The 13,200-nt window shown below is 42.3% G+C and overlaps 1 protein-coding gene across 2 annotated transcripts in view; it reads left to right on the forward strand.

The window, feature by feature from the left end:
* PPP1R36 (protein phosphatase 1 regulatory subunit 36) overlaps positions 1 to 11,666 on the forward strand; it is a 31,022-nt gene extending 19,356 nt beyond the window's left edge. For both annotated transcript variants that reach the window (XM_039242118.1, XM_039242120.1), the window contains 5 exons: positions 2,623 to 2,757; positions 10,049 to 10,091; positions 10,407 to 10,585; positions 10,671 to 10,862; positions 11,410 to 11,666. In XM_039242118.1, coding sequence (XP_039098049.1) covers positions 2,623 to 2,757; positions 10,049 to 10,091; positions 10,407 to 10,585; positions 10,671 to 10,862; positions 11,410 to 11,596 — 736 coding nt within the window. In that variant the 3' untranslated portion in view covers positions 11,597 to 11,666. The remainder of the gene's footprint in view (positions 1 to 2,622; positions 2,758 to 10,048; positions 10,092 to 10,406; positions 10,586 to 10,670; positions 10,863 to 11,409) is intronic.
* The last annotated feature ends 1,534 nt before the right edge of the window (positions 11,667 to 13,200 follow it).

The raw sequence follows: 13,200 nt of genomic DNA on the forward strand, positions 1-13,200 counted from the left end.
TATCCACTTTACAGAGTTATCATCTAGATATATGAGATAATGCATATTATCTTAAACCAGAGGCTGCCACTCGGGAGGAAAGCCTTCAACCTGTGGGGGGAGAACTGAAAGCGCTACAGAGGTATACTTCAGTGGGTTTAGACAACTAAAAAAGCCCCAACTCCAGAGGACGGAGCCTTTTCCCCATTTTACAGATGAAGAAGCCAAGGCTCAGAGAGGCTAAGTAGCTGGTTGGAGATGACACACCTAGTTGGGGGTGGGGCTGAGATGAGAGCCCAGATCTAACTCCCAGGCCCCCGGCTAAGCCACTGAGCCCTGTGTCCACACCCCTGCCAGTGAGCTGAGCTCTCTTATACAGAATTTATCTGTTTGTACTTAGGATTTGTGCTGTCTGAAGAAAGGCAAAACTATGTAATTTTTACTTTTTTTAAAGTTTATTTATTTATTTTGAGAGAGAGTAAGCAGGAGGGATGGGGAAAGAGAGAGAGAGAGAGAGAGAGAGAGAGAGAGAGAATCCCAAGTAGGCTCTGTGCTGTTAGCAGGGCTTAAGCTCACAAACTGCAAGATCATGACCTGAGCCGAAATCAAGAGTCGGACAGTTCACCCACCGAGGCATCCAGGCACCTCCAAATGTAGTTTTTAAAGCATTGTAAGCATTTTTCAAGTTATTACAATCTTCATAATTATAATTTTTAATGGTGGCATAACTTTCCATCAAGCTTATGTGTGTTATTGACTGACTTATCTATTAAGAGCTAGTATAGCGCTAATACTGGTTAAGGGTATGGACTTTGGTGCTCGAATAAATCCTATGGGACTCATATGTTAAGTTAATAAATGTCAAGTCCTTAAATGGCACCTGACTGTATTACTACAGTCTGCATTACTACTTCTTTTTCCCCTCCATTTTATATATTTTTGGGAGTTGCCAGTTTTCCTAATAGACAAATAGATAATAATTGAATATTATTGAATATCTTTATGCATTAGATTTCCTCCTTAATTTTGGATAATTTTTAAAGTTTATTTATTTATTTTGAGTGAGAAAGAGAGAGCACGCATGTCGGAAAGGCAGAGAGGGAGAAAGAGAATTCCAAGCATCCTCTGCACTGCCAGCATGAAGCCTGATACAGGGTCTGAACCCACAAACTGTGAGATTATGACCTGAGCCAAAATCAAGATTCAGACACTCAACTGACTGAGCCACCCAGGCACCTCTGGATAATTTTTTTAAGAAGGATAAATTTCTAGGAGAGATTATCGGACCCAAGTTTATGATCAATTATATGGTATTTGAAATTATCAATTTTTTCCCCCAAAGGATTTTACCTGGGCTTGTTTTAAATGCCAGACTGTATCCAGACCTGCTAAGTCAGATCTTGGAGAGGGGGTGGCGTTAGGAATCTGCACTTTTAGCAAGTATCCCAGACGATTCTTGCTTACATTTAAGCTCTGGAACCATTGGCCTAAAAGTTTCAAGGTGTTTTTGTTGTTGTTGTTTTGTTTTCAACAGAAAAGAGGCATATTAGCTACTGGCAGCCCTGGAAAAGTTGGGGTAAAGGGTGAGGGTGGGGGGCTGCTGAAGGAAGCAGGGGGCAGGCATAGTCATGGCCATTGAGGTGCAAGTGGGTGTGGGTGTAGGTGTTTGGGTTATTTGAAATTTGGGCATTTAAAGTTGGAACTCCATTTATTCCATAAACTCATTTTATTCCAGTGACGTACAAGCCTTCTTATCACATGTGATAACATGTTGTGCTTTGAAATACCTCGATTATACCCCTTCCTCCACAGCATATCCTCCTGTGGTCAGTCAGTCTCATAGTTAACATCAGAAGGGGCAGTAATTCATCCCTGTTGTTTAGAGTGCATTTCATTGGGTTTAAATCTTTCTGAAAGTGAAAAGGCAGATAAAAAGCCAGTGACACTTCACTTTTCAATAGCAATCATTGGAATATGTGGTTAGCAATATTGTTCTCTACTCGGCTGTACTGCAAAAACTTCTAAAATTAGGCTCCAGACATGCTGTAACAGGTTGTCTTTTGGAAACGTTTATTTGCAGTTCAATTGGAACTGGGGCAGTGTTTTCACAGGAAAGCGAGTCTATTATAATTGATGCCAAAGCTCCCAGATTAGTGCTCCGCACATGCTTCCTCAGCAAGCGCAGACTGAGAGTACGGAGCCGTTGAGTGGTTCAAACACTGAGCCTTCAAGCTTCCTAGTAACATCAGGAATCCAGGGGAAGCTGACCGGGGAAGAGTCTCCAGTAGCTCTTTCAGCAAAACTGCAGGAAAATGGGCTGCCAGCTGCCTCAGAAACCAGTGTAGGTAATTGGTTAGTTGGGCTGTTGGGCTGTTCTGTGTAAATTAGGACTGCCTGTGTGTAACATTAGAGATACATAGCATAAAGAATCTACAAAAAAGTGAAAACTCACCATGAACCCGAGATGTTAATTACAAAGATAAATATCAAAGCCATCCCTCTGCCAAAGCTCAGATCAGCTAAAGGGTAAGTGACATATGCTGACTCACTTGTATCTCTTTCAAATTAGTTTACATTTCTGACTTTGTGCTGATTAATGTTGGCATTTGCCAAAATTAATCCAAATGACTGGTTTCTTTTCAGGGGCCTTGTAGAGAAAAAAGAGATGGAATTGGTTATGAGGAAGTTAGAAGCAGCACAGAAATACCTGGCCCAGAAGTACTGCATCCTCGTCCTGGGCATGGGAATGCCCGAGAAGCATCACATGTGCTGCGGGAAGTAAGTGCACACTGACCATCTCGTGAGATCTTCACTTTGTGTGTATCTATATCCTCAAGACCTTTATATTTGACCTTTGGAGCCCTTGCGAAAGTTTCCTTTTCTGTTGTACAGAAAAATGGGGCTCAGGTGAGACTGCCCCAAATGCGTGTGATGTCTTGTTTGAGAAAGCCAAGTGAGTGTGGGAAGAATCACAGAATCTACACTGCTTAGGTTTAAAAGACTTTTCTCTCAGTATCTACTGGCTCAGTAGAATCTTGCTGTCAACCTGGAAGGCTTCCTGGGGCCGGCCAGGGTCTCCATGGCTTCCTGGGACGGGAGGCTGGGTGATGGGCCAGTGTTACAGGTGTGTCCCCTGCCCTTCCGCTGCTCATTTTGTAGCAATAGTAATGGGTGCAAACTAGTAAGGTGGGGGTTATAAGATGATGTGGTTTGTGGGGAGATAATCTTTGCCTTAGAAGGACAGTTTATGTATTACTGTAATTAAAATTTATTTTTTTAAGTTTATTTATTTAGAGAGAGATTGAGAGAAAGAGAAAGAGAGTGTGTGTACATGTGCACACACACAGGCAGGGGAGGGGCAGAGAGAGAGGGAGAGAAAGAATTCCAAGCAGACTCTATGCTCTCAGTGTGGAGCCCAACTTGGAGCTCGATCTCATGAACCATGTGATAATGACCTGAGCCAAAATCAAGAGTCAGGTACTTAACTTACTGAGCCACCCAGGTGCCCTCTTTAATTAAAATTTAAAAGCATCTTATCACAGGAGAGTTTGGAGGTATTAGAGAGAAAACTCTGATCCTTAAACACCACCCCACCTCGGAAATCTCCTTCTCTGAGCAGTTTCATAACAGGCTCAGAAGCCATACCACGGCCATGGCCCAAACTAAAGGAAAAGAACACAATTCATGGGTTCTCTCTGCATCTCCCACATTTTCAAGATACAGAGATTTCTGTATGCTTTATATTCTACATTTTCTGTGTCCCTTATTCTCTTATTCTGCTTATTACATCATTTCATCTACCACTTTGAATAGCAACTATAGTTACTCTACCGTGTAACATACCAGTTTGCTTCAGCGTTCCTTCTATGCATGCTTATTACGTGGTTTCAGTTTTTCTGCTTCGCGACATTTCTGCATTGGATATCTTTACATAAACCACTTTGTCCATTTGGGATACTTACTTATGGCGTATTGCCCAGAATGTATTTACCTAGAAACCATGAATAGTTTTCTAGCTCTTGTTACATGTTGCCAGATTGTTCTCCAGAAAGGTTAAGCCATTTTGTATCACCATCAGCAGTAAGCATACCTAGCTCTATTAGTTTGATTTTTTTCGTAGCTTATAGTTGTATAAAAAGCTTACAGCTATTTTATTTGACTTTTGAATATCTTTCATGACTTTGGAGTCTGGACTCTTTTTCTGCATAAAATAATTTATTGCCTGTTTATTATATTAATTATTTAATTATTGCCTCAGCTAGTTTTAACCATTTATCAAGTGGAACCTGGATGTTTGTATAACTTATGTTTCATATAGCAAGGACTGGCTAATTGTTTTTCTAGTTTGTTGCTTTCCTTTTGATGTTTATGTGTTTACACATTATGAAAATGTTAAGAATTTTTGTTTACTTGAACATTTCTACCTTGTGTTTTTTATTTTAAAAAATGTTTTAAATGTTTATTTTTGAGAGAGAGACAGAGACAGAGAGAGTTGGGGAGGGGCAGAGAGCGAGGGGGACAGAGGATCCAAAGCAGGCTCCTTGCTGACAGCAGAGAGCTTGATGCGGGGCTTGAACCCACAAACTGAGCTGAAGTCAGACACATGAACACCTGAGACACCCAGGTGCCCCTCTATTCAAGTCATATAAGTTCATCATCAGCTTTATAGTGTCCTATTCAATCACTTGTAAAATTTCTTTTTCTCTACATTGCTCTCATTTCTTCTGTCTGTAAATTGTCACTTCACATTGAGAAAACTAGAATCTGCGGCTTGTATTAGTCAGCTTGGACTGCCATAACAAATTACCCCAGACTGAATGCCTTAAACATCAGAAATTTATTTTCCCATAGTTCTGGAAACCCGAGGTCAGGAGGCCAGCCTTGTCGAGTTGTGGAGGGCCCTCTTCCTGGCTTGCAGACAGCTGCCTCATTGGTGGAAAGAGGAAGCCCTAGTCTCTCCTTCTTCTCTTTTTTAAAGTGTTTATTTACTTTTGAGAGAGAGAGCACACTTGAGCAGGGGAGGGACAGATAGAGGGACACAGGACTGGAAACCAGAAACGGGCCCCCTGCCAATAGCAGAGAGCCCAGAGGGCCCAATGAGGGGCTTGATCTCACAAGCCCTGAGCTGAAGTCAGATGTTTAGCCAACTGAGTCACGCAGGTACCTTCTCTTTTCTTGAAAGGACACTAATTCCTCATGGGGCTCCACCCTCATGATGTCATCTGAACCTAATTACTAAGACTCTCCCTCCAAATGTTATCACAGTGGGGGTTGTTAAGGCTTCAACATATGAATTTGGGGGTGCAGCTGGGGAGACACAAACCTTCAGTCTACAACAAAGTTTTAAAAAACACCTCTAAAAAATAATTGAATTCCCAACATTTAATGTTTAATCTTTAAAAGCATATGTGCAGGGGTGCCTGGGTGGCTTAGTCGGTTAAGCGTCCGACTTTCGCTTAGGTCATGATCTCGCAGTTCGTGGGTTCGAGCCCCGCGTCGGGCTCTGTGCTGACTGCCAGCTCAGAGCCAGGAGCCTGTTTCAGTCTGTGACTCCCTCTCTCTCTGACCCTCCCCTGCTCACGCTGTCTCTCTCTCTCTCTCCTAGAAATAAATAAAACATTAGAAATTTAAAAAAAAATAAAAATAAAAATAAAAGCATATGTGCAGTTCAGACTAATTTTGAGATGAAAAAAACCCAAACTATAAATAACAATATCATAATTAGAGAATTTATCATATCTTTTAGTTCTCTGCATATAGAACCTACACTTAAGTTATACTATTTTTCTTAAGATAAATTCTCTCTTTTTTTTTAATGTTTAATTTTGAGAGAGAGAATGCAAGTAGGGAAGGGGCAGAGAGAGAGGGAGACACGGAATCTGAAGCAGGCTCCAGGCTCCAAGCTGTTAGCACAGAGCCTGACTTGGGGCTTGAACTCACAAACCGCAAGGTCATGACCTGAGCTGAAGTCAGAGGCTTAACTGACTGAGCCACCCATGCGCCCCAAGTTATTATACTTTAATGGTACATTTTTATTACACTGTAATCCTTATACAAACTTTAAAAAATCTCATTATGTTTGAAAGATAGCAATTGCCTCTGTTTGGCAAGAGCTAATCTCCAGGAGGTGCTGGTCTTTTTGCAACACCACCTGCTTTTCTCCTGGCTGTCAGATAGCAGTTTGGAGAAGAATCCAGTTAGAGCGTACCACCCACCATTCACATAGCAGATTCCATACAGGTCAAAGAGCCAAACAAAGGATACTGAGGCAAACAGATTACAGCATGTTTTTGCCAGTAAAAGTTGTTAATTGGCCCTGGGTGTTGATTATGTCGTCCAGTGGGGTTGATACTGTTCTTCGACTGTTTTATGAAGAAGATGAGGACAGTTTTTGCCAGTCAAGTGATTACCTGATTTTAACATATCATTATTTCACTTCCAATGTGAATAAGCTCATATTCTCACAAGAATATTCTCATGTGTATTTTCTGACTTTTTCCTCTAATATATGCACACTTAATACTGGACTAGGACATCTTACGCTATTTGTCTCTGAAGTTAAAGACTTCAGAAGAACCAGCAATTTGGGGGCTGTTAATTTAGTGCTTTCATGTTTCTTGAAAAGTAGGAGGACATACTTTTCTATTCTAAATACATCTGTAAAAGCCTAGTATCGAAAAAGCTTTGGCACAGTTTTGATGAACATATTCAGTAAAAGATCTCTGTGTTTTCCAAGATAGATAAGAAAGCCTCTCTCGATGTGGCACATGCCATAGAATCAGATGTATTCTTTGGTTGTGGCTAATTTGGACTCCACCCCCATCTATACCCTAGGATTTCTACCTCTCTCCTTTGCCACTGGCACCTGGTGGCTGACCAGAGAGGCTGGTGCGTGGATGAGCATAAAGATAAGGGGTTTCCTTAAAGCTCAGTCTATAAATCATCCTTAAGCCCTATTCCTTACTTCCACCACCCCCTCCCATCTCTCCCCCCAGTCACATGTAATAAGGCCTCTTTCCCCCCTCCCAAATGCATTCCTTTTATATTTCCCTTCCTTTGTGCAGAGTAGCCCTTGACCTTCATTTAAACCTGATTTCACCCAAAGCAGCAGGGGGGATGGGAACATAACATAACATAAGTGGGAATCATAGCTTTTCTTCTCTCAGGACCAGAACCCCATGGGTTTGGCCCTAGGCTTTTTTTTTTTTTTTTCCCCAGGAATGACTAAAAATATGATATACTTTCTTCATTTGGGCTTAGAGCTGAGAGTCTAATGTAGCAAGAAGGAATAAGAAAGCATAATAATAGGCCACTGAAAATCTCTGGCTTTATCACCAAGCTGCCTTTCCCCTCTTTCCTTTGGAGTGTGCCCTCACAGATGAAATGTGTAGCATTTTTGCTGACTAGCCTGGTAGCCACTTGCCACATGTGGCTATTGAGCCCTTGGAATGTAGCTGGTCCATATTTAAAGGTGTTATAAATGTAAAATATATACTATACAAAAAAGAGACAAGAGAGGGAGACAGAATCCCAAGCCATCAGTGCAGAGCTTGATGCAGGGCTTGAACTCACAAACCATGAGATCATGACCTGAGCTGAAATCAAGAGTTGCTTAACTGACTAAGCCACCTAGGTGCCCTGCACTTGCTCTCATAATAAATAAATAAATAAATAAATAAATAAATAAATAAAAACACAAGCAAGCAAAAACAGATTCTCTCTTTCTTCTCTCCCTCTGCCCTGCTTGCATTCTCTCCTTGAAAGAAACAAAAGAAAGAGAGAAAGAAAGGAAAGAAAGAGAAAGGAAACCACACAGATTACATTTGTGGCTTGCATTATGTATCTGTTGGGTTTTGCTATTATAGACCCTACTTTGGCTCAGGTCGTGATCTCACAGTTCGTGAATTCGAGCCCTGCATTGAGCTCTGTGCTGATGGCTCAGAGCTTGGAGCCTGCTTCAGACTCTGTGTCTCCCTCTCTCTCTTCCCCTCCCCTGCTCATACTCTGTCTCTCTCTCAAAAATAAATGTTAAAAAATTTTTTTATACTCTATTTCAATTTGTGGAGGATTTGGAGTGTTTAAATTTGTTATTTATATTAAAATGTTAAATTTATAATCAGTTTATAATTACTATATACTTAATAATATAAAAATTATGAAATAAAATTAAAAAGAAAAACGACTCAAAATTCACCAAGAGATGAATTTGCCGATTAAACTAGGAGGGTCCTAAATGTGCCCATTCTCTGCCTGCATTTCCTGGACTCATTTCAGGTTTATATGCGGAGCTAAATCAGAATGGTAAGAAGCCCATTACCTTCTGTACTTGATTTGCAGCTGGTGTAGGCTACATCAACTTGCTTTGGGCTTTAAGGGAGAAAGAAGTCCCAGTTTTATGGCAACTTGAGGGGAAGGGGAAGAGTTTCACGGTATTTCTCTTCTAATGTTTAAAAAGAGAAGAGGAGAAAGTGTATGTTTCCTGCTCAATCCCTCTATCATTTCAAAACCTCACTAAGATGGTGCTGGTTTGAGTTATACAAACGTTAAGTGCTGCTCTCAGCCTTCTCCCAGAAGCCAAGCTGACTTGGTATTCCAGAAACTGAGTCTGGTGGGTTTGTACTTCAGCTGGGCAGGGCTGCATGGTGTCTGGTTTCAGTGGGCAGGGCCTCAGAAGGGTAGAAGGTGCCACAGGAGCACTCCTGTCAGGTGGAGGCTTCAGGCTGAGGTCTGTCCTGAAAGCTTTTGCTGCACTCTGTAGTTTCATGTTTTTAATCTGCAAAATATTCTAAAGGAAAAGCTTGTTTCCCTAGCATTTTGGTTACAGGGACAGTGGTGGAGATCTGACAGGCCCAAGTTCTAGTACAGCCTCTGTTCCTAGTTAAATATGTCTTTGGACTACAGTCTCCTGAACTGTAAAGTGGGAATAATAATTCTGACTACACCATAGGGATCTTACGAGGACTAAATATGAGGATGTAAATGGCTTAGCATAGTGCTTGCCACATAGTCCGTACTTAGTGCATGTTCACTGTATTTATTACCTTGGCTCCTTGATGAAGACTTGCACACTGGGATGCCAGTGTATGAATGAAGATGCTGTGGGAGGGGAGGGGTCCACCTCAGGAAAAGCCGAACCAGTTCTTCAGTGTTTCCCTCAAATGGAGGGCTAATCTGGGCTCACACAGATTGTGTGGTCTCTGTGAGAATGCTGGAGGTCCTGAGGGATTTGAGCCCTCTTGCCCAGACTACCAGAGTTCAGGACAGTTCTTGAAAGTCTGATAACAAGGGCCAGTGCTTAGAGTCTGTTGCTCCGAAAGCAAGAAGCAGAGCAATACCAGAATCATCCTTGGAGTGGCTGGCTCTCTCCTTGACCCCCTTGAGTGATGGGGGAATAGAAGGTACGCAGCCCTCTCCATCTGTCCCCATGTCCTCCGCAGGCCACGCCTGCCCTCCTAAGCCTGGGAATCAGAATTAGAGAGGCCTGTTTGTGGGAGGGCAAATTAAGTAAGCATGTCCATGCCAGAACGGCATCCTTAACCTTGAATTTGTGTCACAAGGACTCCTGTGCAGATGCCTGCCTTTAAGAGATGAGGCTCAGCGTACCCACTGGATCCAGAAGGAAGAACATGCCGCTCTCCCCATCAACTAGACATTTAAAAAAATTTTTTATTATCATTTTTTTGGATTCTTTGTCTTTTTCTCCATTTTAGATTTACCTTCTAGTTCTTTATTTCCCTACCTACTAACACCCCATGTTATCTCCTTACCACCTTTCCACTCTCCTTACGCCCCCAACACTCACCACCAAAAATGTTCATTTCCTGCTGTCTCATTTATCCTGAATTTACATCGCTTAACACTTGAGGGGTTTTGATATAGATAACCTAAGACATTGAAGGAAAAGATACTGGGATTCATCAGTGCCTTTTGATAGCATTTATGTGGGTAAATAGCCTTGGGGCCACAGGTAATGATCCCATGGAGAGGCCTTTTAAAGACAGGGGCTTGCCCAGGTCACTGAAAGATTGAACTTCCCTCTCAGCCTATAGTTGTGCTTTTTGTATTGCAGGGAGAAAATCTCAGATACGCAAAAAGACTGGAAATTCTTTGAGGTGAGTCACTTACATTTTGGGGCTTTTCTATATGAAACATGAAGTAGACCAAGAACCAATAGCCATGTGTCAGGCACTTATTTTCAGTGAAGATCTTCTCTTAAAAGATTGCTGACAAGCTATGTGCCATCTCAAGTTTTTGGTTTGATTTGCCTCCTGCAAAGGTGAGTACATGTGTAACTTTCCAGAGCTTTTCAGGAACGTGCAGAAATTGGGTCATCAGGGTTTGCGTCTGCTTAGCAATGTTACATAGACAAGTAGGAGTTTTTACTACCGCAGCCGTGCACTGTGATTCTTGTCTGTTTTCTGTTGTAGTCCTTTTACACTTTCTGTACGTATGTAGCTTGGATTGTCTTCCGACGTCAACACTTCACAGAGATTGAAGAAGAAATAGGAAGGCTCTTTCGTACCAGTATGTTCAATACTCCTCGGAGGAAGCGTGAGGATGAAGAATTAGGAGGCGAAAAGAAACGCATGACTTTTGTACAGTTCAGGTATGATATTTTGCCTTTCCGAAGTTCAAGACCATTTCTAGGAAACAGGATGATGTAACCTAAATTTCACCTCTCCCCACCCCAGGAGAATGATGGCGAAACGCCCAGCGATTAAAAAAGCCATTAACATGCGCTCCCCAGTCATGTCTACTCTGCTGCCATCTCTCAGAGAAAAAGCTCAGAATGTCTTTGAGAAGAAGTGTCATCAAGGAGATGTCAAACTCCCAGCCCAGATGCAAGAGCACATGGAAAGTCTGGACTCTACGCTCATGCCAAAGTACGTGGCCCAAGGGGAGAGAAAGGAGAGCCCTGTGTCATGTGCTAGCTAGGGCCAGGAGGGGCAGGGGTTTAGACACCATGCCAAGGCCAGAAAGTTGAACCTAGACGAAAGCACCACCTTCCTACCCACCCTCTCCTCTCTACCTGTTTCCTTTCCCAAGCAGCTAGACTAGAAAACATTGCCCGAAAGTTATGCCAGACTTCAAATAGCTCTCATTTGGAGGCGGGAATAGCAAACTCTGTAAGCTGAGGTTTTTCCATTAGAACAATCATCTCTGGTAAGCGTGCGGGGGGCCATTACAAAATCATTTTGTGGGCTGTTTTCGGACTCCTATTTAAAATCACAGTGGTACACTTCTCGGCCTTTTGCCTAAGATCAAGTGTAAAATCACAATGGTAGTTCATGGAAATAGAAAACGTGTGTGTGTGTGTGTGTGTGTGTGTGTGTACATGTGTATGTAGCTTACCCACAGGCACACAACCACAGCCACATACCTTATTCTTTGGCCACACTGCTTCAGCTATACCAATAATTCTTTTCACAGAGTTGGCATCTTGGGGGAGCCTCGATGTCTGTTCAACCCCCATACCCTTCTTCCCCTTGAACCAGAAGAAAACACAAGAATGTCTGGGGCACATTCTTCCCTGATAGAAAGAAATAACATGCGGATCCAGGATACGCTGGACTTAGTCATGAGAACATTGTCCTCTCAAACAGCATTCCCTAAATAATCCTTGTACGTTCCATTTCTGTAAGTAAGTCCCGGTTTTTGAAGTAAACTGCTTTGACTTAATCACTTTATATAGGACTAATATTTATTATTATCACACTTTTTGAAATTGAAAAATGAAATTTTATAAAGGAAATAAAATGTTTTTAAAATTAAATCTCTTTATATTGGCTATATTATTTTTGGCATTGAGATATAAAGTACATCTGAGCCATTTGAAAGCCTTTTAGCATATGCGTTTCATTCTTTCATTTACCCATTTATCAACAGATATGTGTTAAGCCTCTGCTCTAGGTGTGCCTGGATGGCTCAGTCGGTTAAGCATATGATTTTGGCTCAGGTTATGATCTCATGGCTCATGGGTTCAAGCCCCACGTCGGTCTCTGTGCTGACAGCTTGGAGCCTGGAGCCTGCTTCCGATTCTGTGTCTCCCTCTCCCTGCTCCTCCCCACTCGCACTCTGTCTCTCTCTGTCTCTCAAAAATAAATAAACATTTTTTTAAAAAAGCCTCTGCTCCATCCAGAGCCTTGTGGTGGATTATGTAGGGAAAAGGGATCAAGACAGAGACCATATGCTCAGGTCTGGATAGTAGAGGAGATAAATAAAATACACACCTGCTCACAAGATGATTTTAAATGTGTTAGAGACCATAAAAGAGGGAAAAACCAAGTGCCCTGAGAGAACTGAGCAGAAGAGCAATCCCTTCTTGGGGGACCGGGAGCGTTCTGACTTGAATTTGGCTTTGCAGGGATTGGGTGGCACCAAAGGGGGACTTCCAGTGAAGGAAGAACACGTGCAAAAACAGAGGTGAACAAGCGTGCCCTGTGACTGAGGAAGGCAAGAGCACAGCTGGGGAGCACGCAAAGGACAGCTGAATGTTCACTAGGCAGTGAGTCGGATTTTCTCTGGCAGGCGACAGTTAGGAATCACTCAGGAAACCACTTCGCTATGTGCAATACAGAGCCGCCGGTTCTATATTACCATTTTAAAGTCCTGTAGGAGTTTAAACCCGCTAAAACACCTGGGTTGAACGAACCTTTCTGTGGTCACAAGGTTTATCCTCAAGCTTCAAAGTCCTCCTGAGGCCCCTGGGTGGCTCAGCCGGTTAAGTGTCCGACTCTAAATTTCAGCTCAGGTTATGATCTCTCAGGTTTGTGAGATCGAGCCCCACATTGGGCTCTGTGCTGGCAGCATGAAGCCTGCTTGGGATTCTCTTTCTCTCTGCCCCTCCTCCACTTGCACATGCTCTCTCCCTGTCTGTCTCTCTCTGTCTCAAAATAAATAAACATTAAAAAAATCCTCATTAGCCTTTAGCTAAAGATGCTCTCATTTCACAGAGAAAACTGGACACCTTCCCCAGATTTAATATCAAGAGCAGAGGCACATCAGCTCCAGTCTAGGGCTAACATGGGGTGGCTTCAAATACCCTGTTTTCATGCTGTTATTCTTAACCATCCAAGTCAATTCCAGTGACAACTCCCATTAAAACTGCAAAGTTTTTATCAAAATCATGGGCTATGCGCTAATCTTTCTTGGACTTTTAATTTATGTAGAGAAATTGGTTATAATACACTGTGTCATAACAAATATCTTTCTCGAATATGT

This window comes from Hyaena hyaena, unplaced genomic scaffold (assembly GCF_003009895.1).
Source record: "Hyaena hyaena isolate Hyena2069 unplaced genomic scaffold, ASM300989v1 scaffold_208, whole genome shotgun sequence".
Classification (NCBI taxonomy): Eukaryota; Metazoa; Chordata; class Mammalia; order Carnivora; family Hyaenidae; genus Hyaena; species Hyaena hyaena.